At 58.3% G+C, this 27,275-nt stretch overlaps 1 protein-coding gene across 6 annotated transcripts in view; it reads right to left on the bottom strand.

Annotated features, from left to right (window-relative positions):
* Positions 1-5,257: 5,257 nt before the first annotated feature.
* CNTFR (ciliary neurotrophic factor receptor) overlaps positions 5,258-27,275 on the bottom strand; it is a 37,950-nt gene continuing 15,932 nt past the window's right edge. For 3 of the 6 annotated variants that reach the window (XM_015472624.3, NM_001278571.1, XM_059889192.1), the window contains 8 exons: positions 23,267-23,351; positions 18,842-19,075; positions 12,087-12,204; positions 11,754-11,920; positions 10,550-10,713; positions 6,530-6,710; positions 6,007-6,175; positions 5,258-5,911 (listed from right to left, as the gene is read on the bottom strand). In XM_015472624.3, the coding sequence (XP_015328110.1) occupies position 5,911; positions 6,007-6,175; positions 6,530-6,710; positions 10,550-10,713; positions 11,754-11,920; positions 12,087-12,204; positions 18,842-19,075; positions 23,267-23,351 (1,119 nt within the window). In that variant the 3' untranslated portion in view covers positions 5,258-5,910. Of the gene's footprint in view, positions 5,912-6,006; positions 6,176-6,529; positions 6,711-10,549; positions 10,714-11,753; positions 11,921-12,086; positions 12,205-18,841; positions 19,076-23,266; positions 23,355-27,275 lie in introns of those variants that run through there. The other 3 variants (XM_024995894.2, XM_024995893.2, XM_059889193.1) reach the window with 2 other exon arrangements.

The following is a 27,275-nucleotide window of genomic DNA, read 5'->3' on the forward strand; positions in this document are numbered from 1 at the left end:
CTGAAGTGACTTAGCACGCATGCACATTTACAAAGCATTTTTTTCTCCCCACCCCTCCCCAGATTTTCCCTGAGGCTATCTACTCACTCAACAGTCCACTTCTCTCAGATTACAGTGTATTAGTGAGAATTCTTGGTGTTCTGTTGACTTGCCTTTTCTCAGTGCTACTTTTGGCCATGGGGTTAGGAGACATACCACTCATACACTGCTTCAGAATCTTCTGTTCCTTTCCTTGGCTATCGCATTTGAAGGTTTATAAAAAGAACTTCCTTGTTTGGTTGGACTTGAGCTTGTAACAGCATTTTTGTTTTGGTTTGTTTTGGCTTTTGTTCGGTTTGTTAGTGGGGGGTAGGACCAAGTGGAGTGATTCTGTAATGGTGACGTCTCTTTGCTGTCCTAACTCGGAGCTTCCCAGCCTTGCTTGGTCCATGCCTCTCCCCTCAGGGACCCTCCGACTCTGGACAAGATCCTACCAGCCCCATCCCGGTGACTCTCAGGTCCCAGTGGTGAGATTGGGGTCCACAGGACTAAGCCTCTGCACAGAGTGGGTACCCAGCCCACCATGAAGAGGGATGAGCAGGGAGTGTTTCACGGAGGCAGCATGAGAGGAGATATCGGGTAAGGAACAGCAGGAACCAAGACATGGAGATAGGAGCACTAGAAACAGTGATGGAGGAATGGGGTGCAGTGGGGGGGGCGTGGGGTGTTCAGCTGGAGCAGCACCAGGTGAAGGTAGCAGGAGAAGAGACACTGGAGAGGAGGGGCAGGCAGGGCCAAGGCTTGCAGACTGGCCTGGGGACTGCCCCTGTGCGTGACCAAAGCACTCAGTGTCTGCACTCTCAAGGATCCTCTGGTGTGCAGGCGCGGGCACAGATGGGGAGGCCTGGGTCCATCTCTCCTCCCCATCTCAGCTCCTCCCAGGGAAACTTCTCTGATGGCCCACCCACAGCCTCCCTGTCCAGGTGCCCCGAGACTCCTGCTCCTTCCCCCATAGTCACGCACAAGGCCTCAGCTGCAGCCGCACTGGGCACATGCTGCCACATCACAGACGTGCCCCTGCTCACCCAGCCACACTGAAACATGACTGCACAGCTGCACAGCATCACACAGACGTGTCCTCGATGTTGCAGGCACCCTTCACACACAGCCCCACACTGTCTGGCTCCCTCTGGAGCCTTTGGCTCTGATTCTCTTAAGAGCTTGCCCTGCCCCCTGGTGGCCACTCCCCAAGCCATTGCCCTTTGGAAGGACCCAAACCGTCCACTCCCTTCAGGGCCTTTGTTGTCATTCAGTCGCTCAGTTGTGTCCGACTCTTTGCGACCCCATGGACTGCAGCACGTCAGGCTTCCCTGTCCATCAACATCTCCCAGAGCTTGCTCAAACTCATGTCCATTGAGTTGGTGATACCATCCAACCATCTCTTTCTCTGTCCTCCCCTTCTCCTCCTGCTCAAAGAAGCTTCTAGCCTTGAGCAACCTCTCCCCTCAAACCTCAGGCACTGTCAGACCAGGCCCCCTTGGATCTGCTTGCTCATAGACAGGCCTCTCCCATTAGACCAGTGCTGTTGGCCAAGACCTTCTCAAATAGAGTGACCAACTATTCTATTTTCCTGGGAACGAGGGGGTATTCAGTGCTAAAACTGGGAAAGTCCCAGGCAAACTAGGGCTAGCTGGTCCTGTTCTCAGACCCTTGTGTCTTCAGAGTAGACCCTCCTCAGACTGGTCCCTTTGGAGATCTCTGGATTGGCCTAGGCCCTCACATTGGCCCTTCCAAACAAGATCTCTTCAGCAGCAAGTGTCCTGGGCCAGCCTCCCTCAGACCAGTCCTGTCACACAGGCCCTCTCAGACCCACTCACCTCCAGATTAGCCTTCCCCATCAGAGTGACTGTCAGGTAAGTCCCTTCCAGCCTCCCTCCTCAGACCAGCTCCATCAGACTGCTCTGCTCAGACCTCCCTCTTCTCTGCCCTCCTCTGAGAAAAGGGGTGAGGACTGCACTCCAGTCCTTCCTGCCCCCCAGTCTTTAGCCCCAGGGAGGTGCTACCCTGTGAAGGTTCTGTCTCTACCTGTCCACGTTCAGTAGCTCTGGGCATAGTGAACACATGGACCTCAAGACACAAAGACACGCAGGTGCCGGCCCCAGGGCTGGCTTTGGAGCCAGTATCCTATTCTTTACATGTGAGGATAAGCTTTCTCAGAGCACCAGCCTAAGGAATTAGTGAGCTCACTGGCTCTGGGGAGTTCTCAATGCCGGGGGTTGCATGGAGGTATTCCTGCCTGCAGTCTCCTGACCACCTCCCTCTCTTGGCTGGCTGCTGGGAGGCAGGCGTGGGATGCCTGCACTGATCACTGCCTGCCCGGGAAGATGAAGGGCAGGCAGGCAGCCGAGAGGGGGCAGCAGAAGCCAGGACAGCCCCTGGCTCAGGCCAGGGAGGCATGGCAGCCAGGGGCTGGGGTCTGGACCAGGACAGGAACACGGAGAGAGAGGCAGACAGAGGGAAGGGATGCCAGAGTCTGGAAGAAGGAAGAGAGACACACAGCTGGGCCTGGAGATATATATACACAGAGACAGACACACAGGGAGAGACACGGAGACTCTGAGCAATGGGGACAGACCCACAGCGACAGAGGGAGGGAAGCAGGAAAAGACAAGACTGAGAGATAGAGACAAGGGACAGAGGCAAAGACAGGGATGGAGACAGAGAAAAAGATGGCTAGAAAGACAAAGCGGGCAGCAGACACAGGAGACATACAGAGAGGAACACAAGGATAGGGACCAGAACAAAGGTTCAGAGATAGGCATGGGACGGAGACATAGGCATGGAATAGGTTCAGAGAGATGATGGGCGGACAAGTTAGTGCTACAGGAATGGCACAGAGGAAGGTTCCCATGCCCCTAGAGAGAGCAAGAACTAGTGAGCTGAAAGGCTGGGCTGCTTGCTCCATGGGGTGGGATCCAAATCTCCCCCAGCAGTGGCCCCCCCCAACCCCCACCAGCGGGATTTTAATTCTCCGGGTTCTGACTGAGCTCCAAAAACTGATGCCAAGGCTGTCCTCAGCTCCCCAGAACCATGACGAGATATAACGGATGTGGAAGAGCCAGCCTGAGGAGGCAGCCACAGACAGCAGCCAAGACCCTCCCCAGGCGAGCAGCCTCTGTGAGGTCGGGGATCAGGACCCCCAGAGGGATGACCACCGCTGGGCCCGGGTCCAGTCTGGTCAGAGGTGAGGACACTGTCCCTGAAGCCCCCTAAGGGCTTGAGATGGGGCTGGGGCTCTCCCTTGGGAATGGGGTCAGGGAGATGCCTTGATCCTCCTCTCCATCGGCCTCTGAGGTTCCTGCAAGCCCCCTCCCCTCCTTCTCCTCCCCAGGCCCCACATAATTGCTTTCCCATGTTGCTAATGGAGGCCAGATTGATGATGCCCAAGCCTTGGGTGGGCGGTGGGTGGGTCAGGGCTGACCAGGGCTCTCAAGGCAGGAAAGAGCATGCGCCTGAGACCCCCTACTATAGCCCTTCTACCACAAGGACAGGGAAGAGGGAGGCTCAGACCAACTGTCATTGTCTTGAGAAGACAATGTCCTTCTCAAGAGTTGGTGACCCTCCTTCGCCCTCCACCCCCGCTGGGCCTGGAATGCAGGTTTCAGGCCCAAGCTTCACCTCACAGAGACCAGACAGACACAGTGGATCCAGGACAGACACGGGGGATCCAGGACACAGAGATGGGTCCACGGCAGCTTCTCAGGAGGTTCTTCCTGGGAGCCCCTTCCTGTGGATGAGGAGCAGTGTGCTCATACAGCTGGGGATATCTGGCTTGAAAAACCACAGGCGTCTCTAGCCTGACATTGGCCTCTGCCTTCCACAGCATCTCCAGCCTGGAACGCCCCCTGTCCTCCAGCGCCCAGACTGGAGGAGGGCCGGGCACCTTTGTTCTCAGCCCTTTACCTACCTGAAGTCCTGTCCAGGCCTGACTCATCAGTGCTCCTGGAACCATGAACCCATCCTCCCAGGACATCATCCCAGGTGGGCAGGGAGACCAGTAATGGAATACCCATTTCCTGACCCTGGCTGGAGGAGGAGGGCTTGAACCTGGGCTGCATGTGTGACCCAGGGGTCAGTGGCTCAGTGGTGGTATGGCTTGGTGCATGCTGGGGGTGGAGGTGGGGGAAGTGTGCACAGGTCTGATTGTTCATGGCTTTGACTCCACTTCTCTCCTTGCTCCAGCTGCCCAGAGCACAGCCAGGCCTGGCTCTCTGGCTGGGGCTCTGGCCTAACCCTGTGCCCCTACCCCCAGGCCAAAGGTACCTTCCAACTTGGCCCCAGCCTTGGGCCTTCTCAGCCAAGGAGCTGCAGGGGGTGGCTCTGACAAGAGTGGGACTGGACCTGAGCAGGCCTGGGGCAGCCAGAGGCTCCTCCTCTGAGGAGCAATCAAAGGGAACCTGGAGGCCCAGTCTGGGGACTGGGAGGGTGTGGGTGTGAGCAGGGTGTGGGGCTGCACCAAAGACTGAGTACCCTATGAAGCCAAAGCCTGCTCCTTTCCCACTCACACAGAATCCTCGCTGTAACCTAACCCCGGGGTAAACCACGCAGTCCACACTCCCCGTCCTGAGTCAAGTCCCTGGTCACATGCCAGGTGGCCTCCTCCGGGCAACCTCCCTGCCCGCCCAGGCCCAGGCCCCTCTGTGCACTGAGCCCCGAGTTCAGGCTGAACCTTGGCCTGTGTCTCCTGGCTGGCAGGGATGACAAGCCCTCCATCCAGAGGATGGAGCCTGATCTCCTCCCCTTCATGCTCCTCTGCCCTGTGGGTAAAGCCAGGCCTGGGCACTTGTGGGTGCAGAAGCTCCGAAGACAGCCCTTAACAGGCCACGGCCCTGCCAGGATTTAGCAGCCTGCAGGGCTGACTAGAACCCACTCCAGTATTCTTGCCTGGGGAATCCCATGGACAGAGGAGCCTGGTGGGTTACAGTCCATGGGGTTCCAGAGAGTCGGACACGACTGAGCAACTAAACAAGCAAGCAAGCATGGGCTGTCAGGACATCCCCAGGTGAGAGCTGCCTCGCTGGCTGGGACCTTTCATTCCCCACAACTCTGCCCGTGGCCTCCAGGGAGTGCTCCCTCCCCACCAGAAGCAGAAAGCCCCGACCCCAAACACCTCCTGGGAGCTGAACTGCCCCTCCCCACCCCTTCCCTCCTCCAGGCCTGGAAGGGGAGGGGTCCTGGGGTGAGGGTTACCTTTCCAAAGCGGGTCTGTTCCAAGGACTCATGAAATGGTGACGTTTAATGAGAACCCCCCGCCCCCACCCCTGTATATACATCTATAAAAAATTCAAATACAGCAAGTTACCATTGAGTCAGACTAGAAGGGACTGACAGGGCATTAAATACTGTGGGGTGGGAGCAGGAAAGGGGGAGGGTCGTACAAAAACAGGGACAGAGGTGGGGGACTGAAAAGTGTGGGCGCTGGGGGGAAGGGGATGGCTGGGCCCCCCCAGCGTCAGGAGCTTATAATCTGATGGTGGCAACAGAGACCCTGGGACAGACAGGAGGCGGGGACAGGAGGAGAGACTGGATGTGAGGGGCTCCCCTCAGGCCCCCCCAAGGGCTCCTGGGAGTCGCTGGCGTTGGAGGGTCCAGCCCCAGGGGGGCAGGACAGGGGCGAGTGGTAGGGTCTTTGGTGGGCGGGTTAGCTGCATGGCCCCCTCCCGTGAGGGAGGGAGGTGGGCCGGCATGGGGTGGCGGGGCCAGGGGAGGGACGGCAGGCCCGGGCCTGCCGGGGTCTCTACAAATTGTGTCTGAAGAGAATGCAGAAGGCTCTCCTGCCCGTGTGCAAAATAGAAACCGGGGTCTTCGGGCTCAGCTCCGGCCTCCTGCTCCTCTGCAGGTCCGCTGGCGTGTCCTCACAGGATGCCGGGCTCTGGGGGTGTGAACAGGGCAGGAGGCCATAAGAGAAGCGGCTGGCCCGGGGGTCCCCTCAGGCTCCTCTTTGCCGCCCAGCCTCACCCAACTCACCAGATCAGGAGACGGCTGGCAGTGGCAGCAGCGGCAGCCAGGGCCAGAGTAACAGGGACACTGACGAAGGAGGGCGCCGAGGCTGCCCCGCCGCTGCCCAGCTCCCCGGGGTCACAGATCTTCGTGGTGGGCGGGGGTGCCAGTGAGCTGGTGGTGCTGGTCGTGGTCTCTGGGGAACATGGGGGAAACTCAGGGAAGGGCTGGGCCAGGGCTGGGGATCCCCCCAGATCTGGGGGTCCACGAGACATGGCTCCTGCCTCCTGTGTTAGACCAGTGCTGCCTCCCCGGTGAGACAGCCTCAGCCTCACCCATCAGGCAGGTCCTTGCTGCTTCCCCCAGGCGCACAGATGACCTCTCCATCCAGTGGCCCCTGCTGAGAATGTCCAAACAGCAAGGACAAGGAACAGCAGGGGTTGGACAGACCAAGGGGAGTGTGGCAGCCACACAGGGTTCAGAGAGCCCTGGGGCACACGCTCCAAGTCCCAGGAGGACAGGAGGCAGCACGGGGTGAGGGGAGGCTCACCGGGGGCCTGGGCCTCAGTGGTCAGGTGTCGTGGCTCCTCCGTCCAGGGCGTGGCGTGGGCAGCCACGCTCCAGTCGCTCCACGTCCCAATCTCGTTGTCCTTGGCCGCCACCTGGATGATGTACTCCTTGCCAGCGTAGGCATCTGTGATGGTGTGTGCCGTGCCGTCTGACAGCTCCACCTGCAGCCAGACCACCATGGAGTAGGAGGGGGGAGAGGGATGATGGACCCTGGAGGTCAGGAGAGTGAGGCACCCCCAGGAGACAGGAGAACACTTCGGGGAGGGGAGAGGAGTGAACATACCCCTGGAGGGCACAAGGACTTCCCTGGGGGAGGGAGGGGCTACTGAGAACACCTCTAGGGGAGAGTAAAGACACGTCAGGGAGGAGACCCGCCGCCCCCAGGGAGCGAAGACAGTCCTGAGGGAGATCTTTAAGGAGACAGAAAGCTCCCCGCACCCCGAGGGGAGAGTCAGCAGGACTGTGCTCACATCTCCACTCTGCTGTCACCCAGCTCTCACAAGCCCCTGACCTCGGTCCCAGCTGGAGGCAACACGAGGTTGGGGTGAGAGAGGGTTAGTGCGGGGCTGCCCTCTTCCTCCCCCATGAAGAAGCTGTTGTGGGAAAGCCACACGCACAGACTTGGAGCTGGGCTGCCCGAGTCCAGATTTCAGCTCCATCCATCCCCTCCTCGCTAGGTGACTGACTTAACTTCCACTTGCCTTGCAGTCCTCATCTGTAAAATGGCGTTAACGATCTCCCTCACAGGGTTGTAATAAGGACGCAGGGACAGGGTGAGGGCCAAACAGACTTCAGCCAGCTCTGTCATTATCACGGGTTCCAACTCGGAGCCCGGGTTCCCAGATGCCCAGCGCACCCACCAGCCTGGCCCCAGCTGGGTCTCTCCCTCAGGGAGGCCTCCAGCCTGAGGCGGAAAAGGGATGGGGGGCAGTTCCGGGGGCAGCGGGACCGCAGGACAGCTGCTCCATTTCCTCCTGGAGGCATCGCCACCCCGCCCCCGGCCTGGCCAGCCCCATTGTGCTGGTCTCCCCCACCCTCCAGGCTGGCCTGCCTGTCCGGCGCCCCTCCCAGGCCCAGGCTGGGCTCTGGTTCATCTCAGCGGCACCCGCCGCCTCATTAAGCCGCCTCGTAAACAGGGGCAGCCGGCAGGGGCGGAGGAGGGGCCGCTCTGGGCCACGTCTGGCTTTAGGGCTTTCTTGGTCCCCGTTCCAGTCTTCTCCCAGAAAACCAGGGTCTGGGCTACCTGACCTAACAGCCTGTGAGTACAAGTGTGTGTGTGTGTGTGTGTGTGTGTGTGTGTGTGTGTGTGTGTGCGCGCGCGCGTGCGTGTGTGCAGCTGGGTCCAAGTTGGGGGGGGAAGGCTGAGAGCCTGTGAGTACAAGTGTGTGTATGTGTGTGTGCAGCTGGGTCCAAGTTGGGGGGGGAAGGCCTCCCAACCCCTCCAGGGTCCATGGGCCTCAGGTAGGAGGTGTGGGTAGAGCCAGAGTCAATATGGAAGACATTTTGGACCCAGACCTGGGCTCAGTGAGTCCTACTCTAGCTCTAGAAGATGGGTGGGCCTCAGAGACCCTCACTTCCTGGAGCTGGGGCCCAGTTCCAACTCTGGTCCCCTCTGGCTCTGCAAAGACTCCCTCTGCTAAGTAGACCCAGCTCATTCAGCTCCTTCTCCCCCTTGCCAGGATTCCACCCTCAGGCCCCCTCCTTTGATTCTGTCCCCCAGATCTTTCCCCAAAGGGAGAGAACCATGGGGAGCAGTTCAAATGACCACCTCATTGGCAGGCCTAGGGTGGGCAACCCACCACACCTCTAGTGATGTGGCCTAGGAGCCCATGGCTCTCCAGGAAGCCACGTCTCCTAGGCCTGGGCCCTTCTAGTCAGGTGGTCACTGATCCCTTAATCCACCCCCTTCAGAGAATGGCTCCACAAGTGGCAGGAATTCCCGAGTTGCTGGCATCTGCCTTGACTAGGAGGCCTCCCTCCAGTCTGTGGCTGTATGCCCTTCTCCCTTCCTGCTGAGTGATGCCCAGGGCAAAAAGATGCAGGGAACCCACGCTCGCCTCCCCGGTCCATTTTGAGAGCCCCTGCCAGACCTGAACGAGTTCACTTTCACTTTTCACTTTCATGCATTGGAGAAGGCAATGGCAACCCACTCCAGTGTTCTTGCCTGGAGAATCCCAGGGACGGGGGAGCCTGGTGGGCTGCCGTCTATGGGGTCGCACAGAGTCGGACACGACTGAAGCGACTTAGCAGCAGCAGCAGCAGCCAGACCTCAAGGCACCCATTCTTGTGCGACTCCTGGCCTGTATCTCTCACATCCTCCTGAAAAGCCAAGTGATATTTTTCTCTGCTTGCCCCTCCCCATCATACACCTGCCTCTCCCCAAGACTAAGGACCGGGGACAGTCAATGCTGTTCAGAGCAAAACTCAAGTTCAAAAGAACCATACATCTAGCCAACCACCAAGCCGACGTGACATGGAACAGGGCTAACGTGGGCCACAGGCCACATGTGTCCTTGCCATGGAACCCACATACTCTGCTCTGCCCAAGTCAGCGTGGGGGTCAGTTCTGCCCACGGTGCAGGCCAGTGCGTGCCCTTGGCACGTTAGTCACATGCATGGTGGGAGCATGGTTCCTGCTGGGGACCACATGTGTGTGTGCACGTTCCCGTGTGTGTGTGGTGGGCAGTGTGCCAGGTCCACGGCAAGGCGTGTGCGCCGCGACGCGCAGGGCTGCTGCCTGTAGCTCGTTAGCAGGGGAGGGGGGCTTGTGAAACTAGACCCTGGTTATTAGCAATGCATTAGTCGCGGGCAGCTGGCCAGGCAGGAGGGACTCCGGACTCTGTCAGGGAACATATGAGCATATGAGCAGCCTTGTGGGGGCCAGGCCTGCAACCAGGACAGGCGCCCTGGAATTGAATTACATACTTTAAAGGCCAGCCGGGACGGGGGCATGAGGAGATGGGGCTGGAACCAGGTAGATGTGGTGGGGGTACAGGGTGACCCTGAGTGCCAGCCTGGGTTGCCATGGGGAGCATCCTCCCAGCCCCAGTCCTTGCCTTCAGACCTCCCACCCTCAGACAGCACCCACAACCCCAGGCTCTCAAGGAGAGAGAAACTCCAGACTGCCCCGAACCCTTGGCAGATCCCCAGAGCTCTCTCTCATAGCTTGATCAGCATCCCAGACAACAGCCTGACCCCGTGCTGCCCCTGTCCACTGCTTGCTTCCTGGCCCAAATCACCTTCTGACCCATAACTTTAAGCTGACACCTAAGTGAGGCTTGACTTTGGAGCCATGACACTAGTCATGGCCTGAACTCACACCTTGGGTTGAGCTTGACTCTATTGCCTGATTCTGACCCCTGGAGCCCATCTGTGAAGACAGGGACTATCCTGTCCCTCGGGTCCAGGCCCAGAGCCTGGTCCAGAGTGTAGGAGAGAGATGTCTGATCTGGACTGAAGCCAGAGACAGGAAAAGGGAAACACTGCCACCATCTGCCTCCAGCATCTCTCTCCACTATCCCGGGGAGTCACATAGACAGGCGTGTTTGACTGTCCTACTACTACTAAGTCGCTTAGTCGTGAAGCGCGACCCCATAGATGGCAGCCCACCAGGCTCCCCCGTCCCTGGGATTCTCCAGGCAAGAACACTGGATTGGGTTGCCATTTCCTTCTCCAATGCATGAAAGTGAAAAGTGAAAGTGAAGTTGCTCAGTCGTGTCCGACCCTCACCGACCCCACGGACTGCAGCCTTCCAGGCTCCTCCATCCATGGGATTTTCCAGGCAGGGGTACTGGAGAGGGGTGCCATTGCCTGTCTTAATGGGGGTCAATCAGGGTGCCCCGCCTCAGCTCCATCCATCCTTCCAGGCCCACCTTCCACCACAGAAAGCCTCTCCGACTGCTCTCTGTTCCCACTGGAACAGCCAGCAGCAAGGACTCCCATGCTGGGTGGCTCTGATTCCTGCTCTCAGGATCCAGGCAGGGCAGGGCAAGGCACTCACATGCTGCCACTGGTCCAGGATGAGGGGTCGATAGCGCAGAAAGAACTTGAGAGGAAAGGACTCGGGGTCGGGCCAGGTCGACGGGGTCTGCCACGTCACCTCTAGCCGGCGAGGGTTGCTGGGCACTGGCCGGGCTACCACATTTTCCGGAGGGTCAGGCTTCACTGTTTAGGAAACACAGCTTTGGTACCACACTGATCTCTTGAACAACCCCAGCCACCATGACAACCAGCACACATCGATAATCATTGGTCTCCTCTGTTGTCAGCTTTGGCAACTACTGTTAACAACCATTTCATTCCTTCCACCTTTCACATCCCTGTCATCACCAGTGACTGTCACCACAGTCATTGTCACCAGCTCATGATATCAACATCATAAATTTCACCCCAACCCCATCCTCATGATGACCAGCATCCCAATTACTAAGCCTGTGTCATGCTCTATCACGACCCTCATCATCACCTGGATCACCCACTCCTGTACCAGCATCACATACTCCCCCCAAGCCTGGCTTTCCACCTCAACTTTTCCAGTTCCCTACTGAGACACGGCCTCCCTTGGAAGAGTCTGGGCTTGAAGCTGCTCTGTGGGTCAAGGTTAAAAGACAGTTCACAGGTGTTGCAGATCTGGGTTGGAAGTGGGCTGAGGATCTGATGGAAGCAGCTAAGGGCCGAGGTCATGTAGAGTCTGGCCAAGGACCCAGCCATGGCGGGGGTGTGGGTGGAGGCAGAGGGTCTGGCTGGGATGGGACAGGGGCAGGCAGGGGGTCTGGCTGGGATGGGGGCTGGGAGGAGGGCGGTCTCTGTCCCAGTCCTGTCTCCTATTCTGACACCTCATTCATCACAGGCCGTAAGGAAGCCATTAGCGTGGTTGTGGGGGGGTGGATTGGAGGCTGCAGCTGCACAAGGTTCTGGCCCGGCCTGCCCCCCTCCCCCTCCTGCATGCTCTGGGAGCCAGAGAGATGAGAAGAGCTGCTGGAGAGGCCTCTCGGCCCCAGCAGGTAAAGGGCATCCACTCAAACGTTCACAGGTGTGTACATGCCATGCGTGGACGCACATGTTATACATTCCACACACACCTGGGCAGACACTTGCGAACATCCCCACGCGTGCTCATACACACCTCTGGCAAACATCCACTTACACACTCCCACTGCAGGATGCAGCAGGGACCCCCCTCCCTCCCCGCAATCCCCACGCACCGATGGTGAACTCATCAAAGGTGATGGCTGTGGCATTGTGGCCCAGGGCGTTGCTGACACTTATCGAGACCTTGTACTTGACGGTGGAGAACAGGTGCATGTAGCGGATGTGGCAGCGGTTCTTGACGGCCGGGTCCTTCTCACAGACCATCATTTTGGAGCCATGCCTGGGGAGGGGTGAAGCCCAGGCACCATCACCAACCTCAAGGATCGGGCAGGGTGGAGGCTGGGAGAAGGTCAAGCCCAAGGCTGGGCTACAGGGTATGGATGGAGGGCACGGAGGGGGCCCGGGAGAGGTCAGGGTTGGACCGGGTCCTGGGTGTGTCTACTCACAGCACGGTCACATTGAAGGTGTTGGGGATGTAGGTGGGAGTGGGCAGATGCCAGCTGCAGTAGAAGCCCTTGGGATAAGTGTTGGAGCGGCAGCTGAGCACGGGCTCCCGCGGCGGCACTGGGGAGGGGGGGTCGAGGACAGCACGGTCAGGGCGTTCCTGAGCCCCCAGTCCCTGGTGCAAGTGTGGGGACAGGTGGGCCCCAAAACCCCAGCTCTCCCTCTTCAACCCAACAGCAATGCCAGAGGTGGGGGTGGGAAGTGCTGTCAGCGAGGGTCTGAGGCTTCCCAGGCCACAGAGAGCCAGATGTTTAATTAAAGAAAAACAAGGGCTGTATGGAGAGGGAGCCCCCCCTCCACCTGCTCAATGGAGGCGGGAACCATGGGGAGCAGGGGGCTGCGGGCCTCAGCTCATCAATCACGGGACGGAGGTGATGTCTGGGGGAACTGGCCCCAGCCCCACGTCTCCTGCCACCTTGCGTCCATCTCCAGAGGGAGACTGCAACAGAGGTCAAGGGTGGGGGGCTCCACCGGGTCCTCTGGTTGCTGGGGTGATCAGGGTGCACTCCCAGCCGAAGACACATTCCAGGCTTCCCCTCAGGAGAGAACAAGGAACACAAGACAGCCCTGGGGGCTCCACACAAACGACAGCACTGTTCACGTTCATGTATGTGTTACGTGTGTGTGTGTGACGTGAGTGAATGACGTGCGATGGAATGTGGGAATGTATGTAGGAGGGTCCGTATATGCAGCTCACACCACATGCCTATGCGTGTGACTGTGTGTGTGTGTGTTGTTCCGTTGGCGTGTACTCACCCCAGCCCCAGTCCCCATCAGACCCTTTAAGAAGCCCTTTATACAGTCAGCAGCTGCCTTACTCTGGGGAACGCAGAGGGCCAGAGAGGGCTGGGGACATGCCTGGGGTCACACAGCAAGCCGGAGCCACTGCCAAGCACCAGGATGGGAATACCCACCGGCATGACCACACCTACGTACTTGGGAAGTCCTCCCTGCGTTCTAACCACTTTTTGCTGCTGTGAGCACTCAGCCCAGCTGTCCCAACCCTCGGGTGTTGGGTAAGGCGTGAGGACAGCCGGCTCAGGTTCCTGGAAGGAGGCAGTTTCTGTGATCTGACCCAGGCAAGGAATGTCCGTCCACAGCTCCGGGGATACTGACACCTCCCTTCTGTGCCCTCCCGCCCCGCCCCCTGCCTGACAGGTGGACAGGAAGTGGGAGGGGGCAGCTCAATAAGCCAGGGATGGTGAAGGGGAGGGCATGTCTACGCCTGCTGAGTGGCTGTGGTGATACACGGGGAACTGTGGGCTCTTATCCAGGGTGCACGTGATTGTGAGTGACTCTGTGTGATTTCGTGTTCATGCCCAGTATGTGTGAGGTATGTATGTGCTCAGACCCCCAGGGAGCGATCCAGCTCTGCAGCAGGAGTCATGAGGGTGTCAGACGGGCATGAGGGGAGCTCAGGAGTGATGAGGGGGCCAGAGAGGTGTGAGGGGAGCTCAGGAGTGATGAGGGGGCCAGAGAGGTGTGAGGGGAGCTCAGGAGTGATGAGGGGGCCAGAGGGGCATGAGGGGAGCTCAGGAGTGGTGAGGGGGTCAGAAGGGCATTAGAGGAGTTCAAGAGCAATTAGGGATGTCAGGGGGCACGAGGCCAGCTCAGGAGTGATGAGGGGGACAGATAGGCATGAGAGCAGATAGGAGTGATGAGGGGGTCAGAGGGGCACGAGGGCAGCTTGTGTGTAGCAGGCAGAGTGGGTGACGGCGTGGGCTGAGATGTCTCCAGCCCCAGGCCTGCAGGGAGAGTTGGGGGCCAGCGGAGCCTGCACAACGGGCAACCTGCCTGCCGCCCGCCACGGTCTGCCTCCCCTGGGAAGCCTTCCTGGCGCTGAGTTCATCTTGTGTCTGTCCTGTGTTCATCCTGTGAGCCTCACATATCCCTTGCCTATCTGCCCAGGGGCACAGAGGCATGGGGGTGGGGGGGGCGGCCAAGGACACAGGAAGTGCCTTGTGGGGGCCTGTGGGCCAGGCCAGAGCTGGCAGTCACCCCAGGAGGAAAGGACATTCCGAGGTCGGCTGAGAAGCCTCCACTCCCCCCGCACCCCGCCCCACCCTCCCTTAGCCCAGGCTTCAAAGGAGAGGGCGCTGGGGGGGTGAGGACTGAAGCCTGCAGAGTCAGCTCCCTGCCACCTGGGACTCTGGAGGGCAGAGGAGGGACGGACTCGCCTCCCCATTGACCAGCTCCCTCCATTCCCCTCTGACCATCCTCCCCCCTTAGACGAGCCTCCCCTCAAACCTTCCCCTCAAACCAGTTCCCCTCTCTGACTGGCTGACTGGGCAGGTCGTGGGGGGCGGTGGGGGGCAGGGCTTTGTCTGTCATCTGGCTACTCCTGCCTGGCCCTGGGCCCTGAGTAGGGAAGGGCTTGGGTTTCCTGACAGGGACCAGGTTTCTCAGAGGGAAAAGGAGGAAAGAAAAACAAAGAAAAGGAAGAAAAGGAGTGACTCGCTGCAGCTGGAGCCCAGCTGAGGGATTGGGTGGGTGGAGGTGGGGGTGCTGTGAGAGACCAAGTGTGAGGTTGCGGGACAGTGTGCAATTAGGAGGCCTGTTGTGAGTGTGCTGCACGTCAGGGGAGAAGCTGTTTGTGAGAGACTGCAGTTGTGAGGCGGCGTGTGGAACTCTGATGGGCTTCCTGTGTGTGACTGGGAGTCCGGGCAGCTGTGTCACTGGGATTGGCCAGATGACTGTGTTTGTGTGGGATGCGGGGTGAGGCCATACGATGTGGGGACTGTTCACATGTCTGAGGCCGCGTGGCCGCGGTGTCCTCTGTACAGAGGCATGTGAATGCGCTATTGTGTGTGAGACAGTGATGGCAAGACACGGACCTGCGATACTGTGTGTGAGACAGACCTTAAGCCTGAAGGTGTTTTTCAAACCGTGGGTGTGGGAAGGTGCCCAGTGTGTTCACACATATGAGCAGAACGCCGTGTGAGAGCATGTGTGTGAGCCAAAGCCCGTGCACATGCGTGTCACGTTATCACAAACATGCACGCTCCGGGGTGCCCAGACTTGCTGAGTCGCCCCTGTGGGGGCTCCTGAGATGCCCAAATGACAGCATCAGCCTGCAGCAGGGCATCCTAGCGCCCCACGCGGGGCCGTGTGTGCGTGTGCCTGCGTGCATGTACCCTCGCTGGCCCAGGGTTTGTTTGTTTTCCTCCTAATTGGCTTGTTTTTCCATGTCCAGCCCACCAAACCGCATGTTTTTCCTCTCATCTCGCCAGCCCGCCTGGGCTGGAGCCCCCGGCACGCATAAGGCCTGCCCAACGGCTCAGAGAGGAGGAGGGGCAGGCTGCCCACGCCCCTGGCCAGGCCAGATCAGGCCAGGCAGGGCGGGGTGACCCTTCCAGCTCCAGCCCTCCCAGGCCGCACCCACACTACTCCTCCTCCTCTTGCCTGGGCATTCAGGGCCCATGGCCGTCCTAACCTTATCTCGTGACATCTCTTCTGGACTCCTAAATGCCCACCTTCCACCCATCTTTTCTCTCCCCAACTTCCTCAACCACAGGCTTCTCTTTCCTTCCCAGCAAACAGAGCTGAGGAGGAAGCAATGCTGAACCAGGGGGACTAGAGTTCCTGTCCTAACCAATCAAATACGAATATTTAAAAACTGGACAAGGAACTGTCTATTTAAAATTAGTCAATCTCTGATTTATTTCAGCTCAAAATCAGAATGACATGGAATTAGCACTGTCTAGGCAAACAAAAGGATGCTACTAAAAGGAACCTTGTGGTCCTGCTTCCTGATGTGTGTGTCGGGGGGTGTCCTTTCATCACCTTGGGTAGGGGCCTCTTTAGAAGGGGGTGTGAACATCTGCCTGAGGGCAGAAAGGTGGGTCAAAAGGAAGCAGTTCAGGGATCAGCCTGGTTAAGGGGACTTACAACAGAATATTTTTATGATCAGGTTCCCTTGGAAATAGAGACACGAAAATCTTACATGTTTAAGATAAATATTAAATAATTTTTAGTCTGAATGGCCCACAAATCAGGGGTAACTCTGTCCTGTTCTCTGAGCGCTGGTGAGAAGGATAATTTGATATTGAAGGTTGCCAAACCCAGTCTCTTGTTACTAATATAAAGTGACTGAAACAATCATGATTAATGTCCCCTGTTCCTCTGACCAACCCTAGAAGGAAACAAGGCAATGCGAGATAAGTACCTGTTACTAATGCTACAGCCAATTCATGGCCAGCACCCCTCTGACAGGCAGGGCCTGAAGAGTGGTCAGCGCTATACAGAAAAAGTCTGGGCTCTGGTCACAAACAGCAGCTGTGGGCATGGCCTGTGGGCGTGGCTACCGCCTTACTTGTAGACCCAATCTCCCTTCAGTGACCTCTCAAAGAAACTCAAGAAATTGGGAACGAGGGCCGGAGTCACCCAGGCCTGGCCATCACAGCCAGCTTTGTCCATCAGAAGACTTCTGGGGCTCAAGCTGATAAGACACGGGTGTGGCTGGCTGGTGCCAAGTTGGCCTCATCCTCCCTGCATGCCACTCAGCATGTGGCCTCTTTCCCCATGTGAGGGCCCAGGGCTAGGCTGCGTGGTCCACTTCTAGGGTACCCTGTGGTGGGCCAGGAAGACTCCAGTGGGCAGGAGTCACTCCACCCTGGGCTTGCGACTAAGACGTTTTGTTACGACTGCCATCTCTCCAGTTTAAACATGTAAAAAGGCTTTTCTGTGGGGAAAGGAACATCCCTACCAAAACATACTTTCCCCCCTCCTCTGGCCCCACTGATGGGTCAGTGTTTTCGTGGAGCACGCTGAGCAACCCTTCGGCCTAACATTTCCCATGGCTGTCCACACCTATCGCCTGACAATGGGGCAAGGACCCACTCTCAGGCCCCTCAAGCATCTCTTCCCCTCGGCAGCTCAGAGGGAGTACAGAAAGCAGCTCCAAGGGAGTAAGTAGAGTGGGGTGTATCGCCCAAATGGGATGAGGCCAGAGAAGCCTGAATCCTTGGCTCAAACAGAGAAGAAACGAAACTATGTTCAGAGTATTTATTCTGTCAGTTGATGGCTCCGGCTGACCACCAAGGACCTGCCCAGCTGACCCTCAGCAACACTGATAACCTCCTCCTCCTGAGCTTCCTAACACCTCTTCTGAATCGCACTCACTTGCTCCCCCTTCTCCCGTCCTGCTGGGCTCCTTCTGATCTCCAATCTCTTTTTGTGGCTCATTTCCTTCGATCAACCCCTTTTACAGCGGGTCCTGGGTCCTCTTCTCTCCTCATCCCACAGCCTCACCCTTGACCATCTCATCGTCTCCCAAAGAATTAATGCTGACAAACCCCCCCACCTCTCAATTCCCATCTCCAGCACAGGCCTCTCCCTGAGTCCCAGAACCTCAGATCCATTGGCTACCAGCCATCTACTCCTGGTTGTCCCCCAGGGACCAAAACCCAACATCTATAGCAGATGGTGCCGCAGATCCCTCACCCGTACCCGCTGACCGCCTCTGCAGTTATTTGCCTAAGAGCTTTCTTTGGCCACCAAAACCTGCATTGCCTGCCGGGGCATCAGGCCAAAAGTGCTGGGGAATGAAAGCCTCCCCTCCCCCGCCCCCACTCCTCAGTGTGTAAGCATCCGGGCTCCCTCAGCCCTCAGGCAGGAGAATTCCAAGGCACTTGCTCTGCCTCCTCAGCTCCCAGAGCTCCCTCAGCAGGGTGCCCAGAAGCAATGGCTAGGTAACTCCCTCTTTATTGGCTAACTTCACTTCCTTTTCTCTATCATTCTCCCATGCCCCAATGATGTTTCTGTCACCTGCCAAATAAACTACTTGCCTGCGAACTATCATCTTGGGTTCTGATTCCAGGGAAAGCCAAACTGAGACACCGCATGAACAGAACACACTGTCTCCTCCTCCAGCTGACCCCTGCACCTTGTCTCCGTTGCAGCAATCGGTCCTACCAGCTGTCTTGACTCTTCCCACTGTCCACTCTCCCACTCTCCCTATCTCCGATCCATCAGCGACTCCTGGAGGCGAAATCACTCTTCTCAGCTTCCCAACCCCATGTTCCAGTCCCAGGTCCTCCTCCACTCTCTTGCATCCCAGCAACAGCCTCCTTCCTGCCCCTTGCTTTGCCCACCCACCTGCCAGCCCTGCAGGACAATGAGAAAGATCTTTTAACAACGTGACCCTGATCATGTCCCTCCCCTCCTTCAGCTCCCTTCTGCCATTTACACCAACCCAAGTGACCTTCCCAGGCCCTTTCAGCCTCCAGGAAGCCTTCCTTCTTCCCCGGGGCCTCCTAGACTGCCCACACCTCTGCCAGCATCACCAGATATCCCATTTTCTCCCCCAAGGCCCTCGCAGCCAGCCCCTGGGAGAGCATGCACTGGAACGAGGCCAACCCAGCTAGGAGCTGTGACCTAGGATTCCTCCCACCAGGCTGCACATGGGCCGTGCCCTGCCAGCCCTCCTGAGCCCATCTTGTCATAGGGGACAGGATTTCTGAGTCTCAAAGACCTCCAGTGGAGGGTGGATACCAGTGCAAAATGCCAGGGGTCTGGACTCAGGGGGCGACACTGGGCTCAGAGGTCAGAACAGTAGGCTTAGACAAGGTCAGCGGACAGGGGTCAGGACCTCCACACCACCAGGAAGGGGATGTGATTGGGGCCGAGGGCCTGGGCCTCACTGGCTCCCCCACTGAATGCAGCGGGGGTCACGCGAGGGGCTGGGAGTCACACTTACAGCCCACATGGAGAAGCACCTGGTGGCGCAGGTGCCAGGAGTCCCGGTGGAAGCAGGCGTACAGGCCGCCGTGGCCCAGCTCCAGGCTCCGGAGCACGAGCTGAGAGCCGTTGAGCAGGTCGGGGGCCAGGTCTGTGCCATTCACCCGCCACGTCACCGCTGCGTCCCAGCTGGCAGTCCCACACGGCAGAGTCACGTCTGAGCCCAGGCGCTCGTACTGCACGTGGGGAGTCTCTGTGGCGGGTGGGGAAGGCACAGGCAGAAGTCAGAGGTCACAGCCTGGCCCAGCACTCCCAGATGATAGCGAGAGCAGGCCCCCTGAGGCTCAGGGCGCGAGTGTCTTGAGGAGACAAGGGATCTGCAAAATTCCTTCATGGCGTGCAAGGGCACAAGTATGTGAGTGTCTCCAAACTTGGACGTGTGCATGCGTGTCTGGGGACTCTGTGTGTGACTGGGTGATCCTGTGTGCGTGTATGAGAGAGAGAGTTTGTGTAGAGTGCTGGGACAGAAGACCTAGGTCACCTCCAGTCACCAGGTCCTTTTGAAAGCTTTCCTGACCCCCATAACCCCAGCCTCCTGCCACCAAGAGGCCCAGCCCCAGTCACTGACATCTGCTAGCCAGGCAAGCTGAGCCAAGGGGCACCCTCCTGAACTCCTTCCTCTTTCTCTTCCCTTCTCTTCATCCTCTCCATCCTTGTCTTTGTGTCCTGCCTTTCTCCCTCTCCCCGACAACTCTGAACCCCCGACAAGGCCCTGTGCCCCAGCAGTCCAGGGCAGCAGAAGGAGGAAGAGTGGGCACAGGAGCCCTAGGGAGCGCCTGGCAGCTGTCAACGTGGTGGTGAGGCAGGAACTGCATAGGGTGCGGGTGGGGGTGGGGGAGCGCAGGGACTGCAGGAGCTCTGACCCTGACTCTCCTGCCCCCAGGAGGGGCCTGTCAGAGCCCAAAGCAAAGCCCAGCCCTGGCCTCAGCCGCCTAGGCATGATGGACAGAGCCCAGGAGACTGGAGTGGAAGGGCGGAGGGGGCAACTATAGAGAGGAGAGCAAGGTGGGGGAGGCAGTGGGACAGAGAAAGTCCTGGACACCGAGCAGCAGGGCACGGGGAGACATGGTGAGACACGGGCCTGCCCTCCTCATCCCGCCCCTCAGCCTGGAAGGATAGATGCTTCTCCAGACCTGAAGTTCTGTGCAGTAAGGGTGGGAGGGGCAGAGCAAGGGGGCGTGGAGGGAGAGGGGGCTGCCGGATCCCTCGTTAACACTCCCTGGGTCTCCCCTCTAGAGAGCCACCCTGCTGAGTTGGGGGATTTTCAGAGGCAATTCCTGTTAACGAGCCAATTAAGTTGGGCCAGTGGCCTCTTAATTAGACTTGTTAACACCACTGGGGCCGCAGGAGGTAGGGATCCCCCTACGCTGCCAGGCCCCCTTCCCCTGCCTCACACCCCCTCCCCAGCCCTGCTTTTCTCTGGGCTGGAACATCTGTCCCCAGTTGCTGCCTCTGTGGCCCTCCCCAGGCCAATCCCTGTGTGTCTGCAGGGCCCCGTCCTGCCCCTCTCTGAGCCTCTCTGTCCCTGTCAAAGGAGAGGGAAGCAGGAAACCCCGCCAGCCCTGACCACTCGTCCGTGGGGCCTGGGACCAGCCGAACAGAGGATGAACAGGCGGAAGGGCGGCGGCTGGGGGGGACCTTGGAGGCCGCAGCTGTGAGACTAGAGCAGAGATTGACTGGGGGCCTCCCTCTGACCAGAGGCCCAGGGTCCAGGGCTCAAGCCATTGAGCCCCCCCCAGTCCACCAGCCCTAGCCCCCAAGCCCCCCTCCAGCCTCCCTTCCAAAAACCTGGAGCTTCCAGGAAGCAGGCCAAGCCCCTCTCTCTGCACACCGCCCCCCACCCCAGCAGAGATTCTGCATCCAGCTGCCTTAGGAGGAGGCTGAAAACTGACCGTCGAGGGGTCAGGAAGAGCAGGGGGAGAGGGGCGTGGTCATTACAGTCCCCGGGGCGCTACAGCAACACTGACCAACAGAGGCTCAGAACTCATGTGGCCCCAGCATGGCTCACTAATATTGGGGCAGGCAGGAACAGCAGCAAGAGAAGGACACCCACCGACGGCACAACAGATGTGATGGCAGCGGGGTAACACAGAACGCGGCAACCCTGTCTGCCTCACAAAGGAAATGGAAACACACAAGCCGACAACAATGACAAACCAACCATGGAAGGGCAGGGCAGGAGGAAAGACACGACAACGCAATGACAGGTGACCACCACAGGCCACAGGGCAGAGGCAGGGGAAAACGTGAGGCGACCCTCACGGCGTCACAACTGCTACAATGACACAACAGCAGCCATACACATGGCCACGCCACAGCTCCAAAGATGGCCGTGATTCAACCCTTTGTCTCTGGACAGCTCCCCCCACCCCCCGCCCCATGGGTGCCCCTACTGATGTGCTGTCCATTTCAGAAATTAAATCAAGCCGCAGGGGGAGGATGGGGTTCTTGGCCCTGACGCAGTGACAAATGCTCCGAAGGAATCAGCTGTGAAAAGGTTGTTAGAAGCCAGGATAAGAGACAGAGACAGGATGAGGTCATGGACACGGGGAACGCACAGGGACAGAGCCGACGGCTCCCTCACACCTGTGCACACAGGCTCACATGGGGACCACATGCCGGAAACGGTCCCCCCCAGGGTGTCCTAAGCAACTTCACATCACCACACGTATAGGATGAGGACCGTCACCATGAGAAGAGCACACACACACAGGACAACCATCCACAGGTCAAGGCCACACTGGGACACCGTCCCATGCAGGGACGTGATGATGACATACGTGTAGAGGAATGGCACTGTCAGCGAGAGGCACAGTTACACACAGACACGTGGTCTCACACACAGAGACACAAACACAGAAAGCAGACACAAAGAGAGACAGTCATGCATGGTGGAAAGTCTCAGCCACGAGGACACAACTGCTCACAGGCCACAGTCACATACTGGCCACGTTGGACACAGGACACAGGGCACAGCCCACAAGGATATAACCACAGAGAAATGCACTCAAACAGGGACACAGCCTCACCCACACAAGAACACAGTCCAGTGCACAAGGACAGTCTCACACCCAAAGATGCAGCCTACGTCCCCCACAGGGCAGGGGCCAGGCCACTGGGAGAGGCCACCGGCAGGCCTGGGCTGGTCAGGTCAATACAGGAGCCCCTGGCATGCTGACTGCAGGTGGGGCTCGATGGGCTGGCCTGGTGGTCCCTTCAGTCCCTACCCACTGGGGAGCAGCCCTGAGGTAGGCCAGGATCTCTCTGGGCCTCAGCATTGGGTTCACAAGGAAGAGGCCACGGGAGCCTTGACCTACTGAACTCTGTGAACCCACAGCCTTGAGGGTCATGGAGCTCAGTCATCCGGGCTTGCTATGTGCCTGGGCCCCGCCTTCTCTGCTTCTACCTGGGCCAGCTGAGGTAGGGGGCAGGACACAACTAAGGGGGGAGCTCCCTACACTTGGAGCCTCATTCGAGGAGTTTTGAGGTCAGAACTTGGGCTAATGTGGCCACCTGAAGTGCTGCCTCAAATGCAGACGGGCTAGGGGTCACGTGGTCACCCTTCCCAGCAGGGGTGCCCCCGTCTCTGCTCTGCGTGTTTGTGTTCCTGTGAGGAGGACACACCTTGCACTGGACAAGTGGTCCAGGAAGGGGAGGAGGCGACTAATGGCCCCGCTTGGGCACCCCACGCCCCTCCAGCCATCCCAGCTCACTGGTGGGCGAGCCTTCTCCCATTTATCCTGCCCATCCCCTCAGCATGTTCTGGGGCCTCCATCCCTGTCCCTGTATTCCTTCTAGGATAAGCGAGGGGCATTCTTACCCACTGTCTCTCCCAGTGCCTCCCACTGCACCCCCCATAAACCTGAAGGGACCCCACTTCACCGGATACTGTACAGGGTCCTGCCCCTGGCTGCCCTCAATGTAGTTCCTCAGTTGTGTCCAGCTCTTTGCGACCCTACGAACTGTAGCCCACCAGGCTCCTCTCGTCCATGGAATTCTCCAAGTAAGAATACCAGAATGGGTTTCCATGCCTTTCTCCAGGGGCTCTTCCTGACCCAGGGATCAAACCCGGGTCTCCTGCATGGGAGGCAGATTCTTTACCATCTAAGCCACCTGTACCCTGTATCCTAGTGGGAAGAGGATCGGACAATCTTCAGCCAGAGATGCCATCAGCATGAAACCACCCAGCAGTGACTGGGGGGTTGTGCTTTTGGGACAATGTCAGTGGGTCACCCCGTGTATCAGAGTCACACAACTCATGTTCATGTGTGATGATGCCAGCACATGGCAGTATGTGGCTCTTGAGTGGGTGCATACAGTTATGCCAGAGAGGGTCCTGCTCAGCTCTGGAGCGCCCCTCGCCCCCCACCCGCCCAGCACTCACCCTGCGGACTGTGTCTCTGGGCGTAGACCACGGCAGCAGCAGCAGCGAGCACGGCACAGCAGGCCCACGGGACAGGAGCAGCCATCTGCTGGGAAAAAAGTGGACGGCGGGGAAAGGGGTAGCATCAACCCAGGCAGCAGCTGCCTGGGGAGCCCCCCACCGCCACCCCATTCTCAGGGAAGACTGGGAAATCCCAGGCCTAGGGCCAGGGCACCTTGACCCCAAGCGCCCTTCTTAATGGAGCTCAGGACCCTCTTCAAGTAACAGAAAATAACCTTATTGGCATCTGTAGGCAAAGGTTTGCTGAGATGGTAGAAGGCAACCTACAGTGGTTTGTTGTTCAATAAGGAAGCTGGCTGCAGGATGTAGTCAACCGCAGATGAGTTATAGAACACTGGTAATGCTAGGGCCATTTTTCTAGAAAAAAAATAACTTTACTGGTGAGGTTAGCTAATTAGCTATAAACACTGCAAACTGAAAGGGTAATGCTTAAACTTGATTGGAGGTCTATACATCTCCAAGCTGCCTTGAACGGAAGGCCCCTGCCATGCTCCTGGGGAGACTCTGGGATCTGCCCTACCATGTTACCCCTACCTGCCCCCCCTCCACCCCCAGGTGAGCCTTGCCCGGCAGGGCTCTGGGAAGTTCAGAGCAGCAGGGTATCAGGGCAGTGGTACGTTGTGAGCCGGTCAGATGTGGTTTCTGCTTTAGTGGACACCAGTGACCATGAGAAAGATGAAGGATTTTCAGATATACGTCCCAGTCAGGGACCCCAGCCTATCGCCCTCCAGCCCAGGAGCCTGAGAGCCCCAGTCCAGCAGATGTACATGTGTCTGCACACTCCCACATGGGTACACACAGCACAGTCAGGACGTGTTTCCGGAAGCCAGGATGGATCCAGTGGCCCCTCAGTGTGTTGTCCTGCTTCTAGGATGGGTCCAGCTGCCCTCACACTGCTCCACCCCAGCACACACCTACACCTAAGGAGAGGGAAACAACCATCTCCTGCCCAAGAGGTTCCAAATCTCTCTCACTCCAGTCTTGAAGAGAGACAAAGTTCTGTCAACAAGACAGAAGCAGAGATCCAGAGACAGACCACTCCCAGACACTCAACCAGGGCCACTACCAGAGGTACAGTCAGACACACAGCAAAGACTCTGCCCCCAACAAGAGACAGAGCCCCAAAGAGCGAGCCTACACACAGGCTGGAGAGACTGTGTGGGGCACAAGCCAGAGAAACAGGTAGATCAACCAGATAACTAGCCAGGGACATGGCCAGAGAACAGCCAACACACAATCAAAGGACCCACCAGAAACACCGTACCACACTCAGCCAGATGCAGGCAGATATATCAGAGAAAGAGCAAGAAGCCCAGTCAGAGAAGCAGCCATCAGCGACACAGGCCAGGGACACTGTCAGAAACCCTGCCAGAGAAACTGCCTGACACACAAGCAGAGAAATACCAGAGAAACTGATAGACGCAAACAGGCATACACCCAGAAAAACAGCCGGAGAGAGGGCCAGAGACGCAGCCAGATGCTCAGTCAGGAAGTATCCACAGCACTCAGAACACTGCCAGGGACACTCAGACACACAGTCGGACACACTGCCAGAGACACCGTCAGAAACGCTGCCAGAGAAACAGCCAGAGACACTGCAGAGAGGGCTAGAGCAGTGCGGGTGTCAGCCTGGAGCGGTGTGGGGGTGGGGGAGTGGAGAGAATCTGACTTCTGGGGGCTCCTTTGGGGAAGGGCTCCTGCCTGCCCATGGCTGCCCTTGCCCCTGCCCAGGCCAGTCTTCCCCGCTGCACCTGGTGCTCCTCTAGCCGTGGCTGCTGGAGCCCTGGCTGCCCCTCCCTGGCATGGCTCGCCTCTCTAGGCCCCGACTGGCCTCGGCAACCCCTCCCACATCTGCAACTCCTGAGGCCTTTGCTACCACTTGGCCTGGCTCCTGACCCTCAGCCACTCCCCCCTCTCCAGCTACTCCTCAGGCTTAGGAGGTTAAGACAATGGCCAAGGACACAGTCAGCAAGTGGTGGGGCCAAGAAAGGAACCCAGGATGAGCCAGCTCTAAATTCAGAGCTGGTGTGAGAATCATATAAGAGGCTGGAAGCCCACCTGGTTCCCCCCGCTCCCCACAACTTCCCTCCGCCTTCAACCCTTGCAGGGAGCCCTCAGACCCTCCCCTAACATCTCCACCATCCACTTTTCTCCTCACAGCCAGCAAGAAACTCTACCTCAGGGCCAACCTGCTGCCCAGCACATGGGAGAGGACCCAGGGCCTGGGAGGCAGATGGGCAGACAGGGGACAGAGGTTAGATGACAGGATGGGAGTAGAGAGACAGGGTGGTCCTCTTCTTCCAGCTCCTTCCTGGTCCCAGCTGGGAGGGGCGTGGTAGGTGAGGAGAAGGCCTGGCACGAGTGTAATGCATACAAGCAAACACACACACACACACATGCGGGTCCCCACAGGGGGAGGGGTGGCTTCTTCATCAAAGTCGCCTCCATCAGCCCGATGAGTTACTGTAAGGGCCGGGCCCTGGGCCAAAGAGGCTGCAGCCATGGGAGCCGGGTGCTGCTGAGAGAGCTGCAGAGACAGGGGGATGGGGTACCAAGCAGATGCTGCACGGTTGGGGGCACCCGGAAAAGGGAGACACCCAGGGAGAGGGGAACAGAGAGGGAAAGCTGTGAGCCGAATCCCTGAGGGACAAGAAAAGACCAACACAGGGAGAAATGGAAGAAGAGACACAGCAAAACACAGGGAGCACACGATACTAGCAGAGATCCAAGGGCAGCGGGAGAGACATGACCTGGAGACAGCGACAGAAACAAGACACAAGCAGGGTCTCTGTGCCCACTGACAGCATCTCTCTAAGCCGACTCAGCTCCGGCAGTGTAAGGGGAGGATGCTGTCAGTGCGGCCATACTGGCGGATCTGAGACAAAAGCAGGGCTTCCAGGGGGCTGGGGGGCTTCTGCCCATAAAGCCAAGAGCCTAGCCCCTAGGGGATAAGAGTGGCTGGAAACCCCACCCCACCTACAGGCCCAGGAAGTCCCAGGCCACTTTGACTTCCCTCTTCCCTCCGAGTCCCAGCTGGACCCATTCCCAGGTAGGGAAGCTGAGGCCAGAGACATCCAGGCTACACCTCTGCCCTGCCCTAGCTCACCTCAGGTCACCCATCCCAGGGCAAAGAGCATCTTTCCCAGGAATTTTCCAAGTCCACACCCACGGCTCTGGGATAGATCTAGAGCATAAATGCTGTAAAGCCCGAGATGAGGGCTATGTGAACTGGCCCAGGCTCCATAGACCCTTCCAGAGGGCCAGCCTGGCCTCCAGCCCCAGACCCAGTAGTGAGGAGAGAGCAGAAGGCACCCCACTACCAAGTGCCCAGCAGCCCAAACCCCTTGTGAGCAGAAGCCCAGCACCTCTCCCAACACAGAAGCCCAGTGTCGCCACATACACACACACAGGTGACTCATCAAGAGACCATCCTGGCCCCCAACTTACCATCATGTCCCACGATGACACAAGGACACCACTACACAGTAATAACAACATTCACTAAAATGACACAGGTGCACAGCTGACAATGCCCACGGGTACAGACAGTCACTACAGTGATAACGATGCACTGAGTGACAGTCACATCCAGTGACGCCAACAAACAGGGGGACGACACCTGTTGACACTGACACAGTCACAGTGACAGTAACCTTGGTATCAAAGATGCAACGAGACTGCCACTCACTCAGGCTGACAATGACGGTGACATCCACAGTGATACAGGGAGGCTGACAGACTCAGTAAGATGGACAGTCACGCAGAGTTAACACCAGCCTGCAGAAATGTTGACACCATGGAGGCTGACAGTCTCCAGCCACTACACTGACAGAGTGACAGGCTCCGGATCAGGGATCTCAACTACCAAGTTTCTGGCTTAGGATCCAGGGCCCAAGACCCCTCTCACCGGTCCCAGCAAGGTCCCAGGTACCCTGAGCCCCGACCCTCA

The sequence above is a fragment of the Bos taurus genome, chromosome 8, assembly GCF_002263795.3.
Source record: "Bos taurus isolate L1 Dominette 01449 registration number 42190680 breed Hereford chromosome 8, ARS-UCD2.0, whole genome shotgun sequence".
Lineage (NCBI taxonomy): Eukaryota > Metazoa > Chordata > Mammalia > Artiodactyla > Bovidae > Bos > Bos taurus.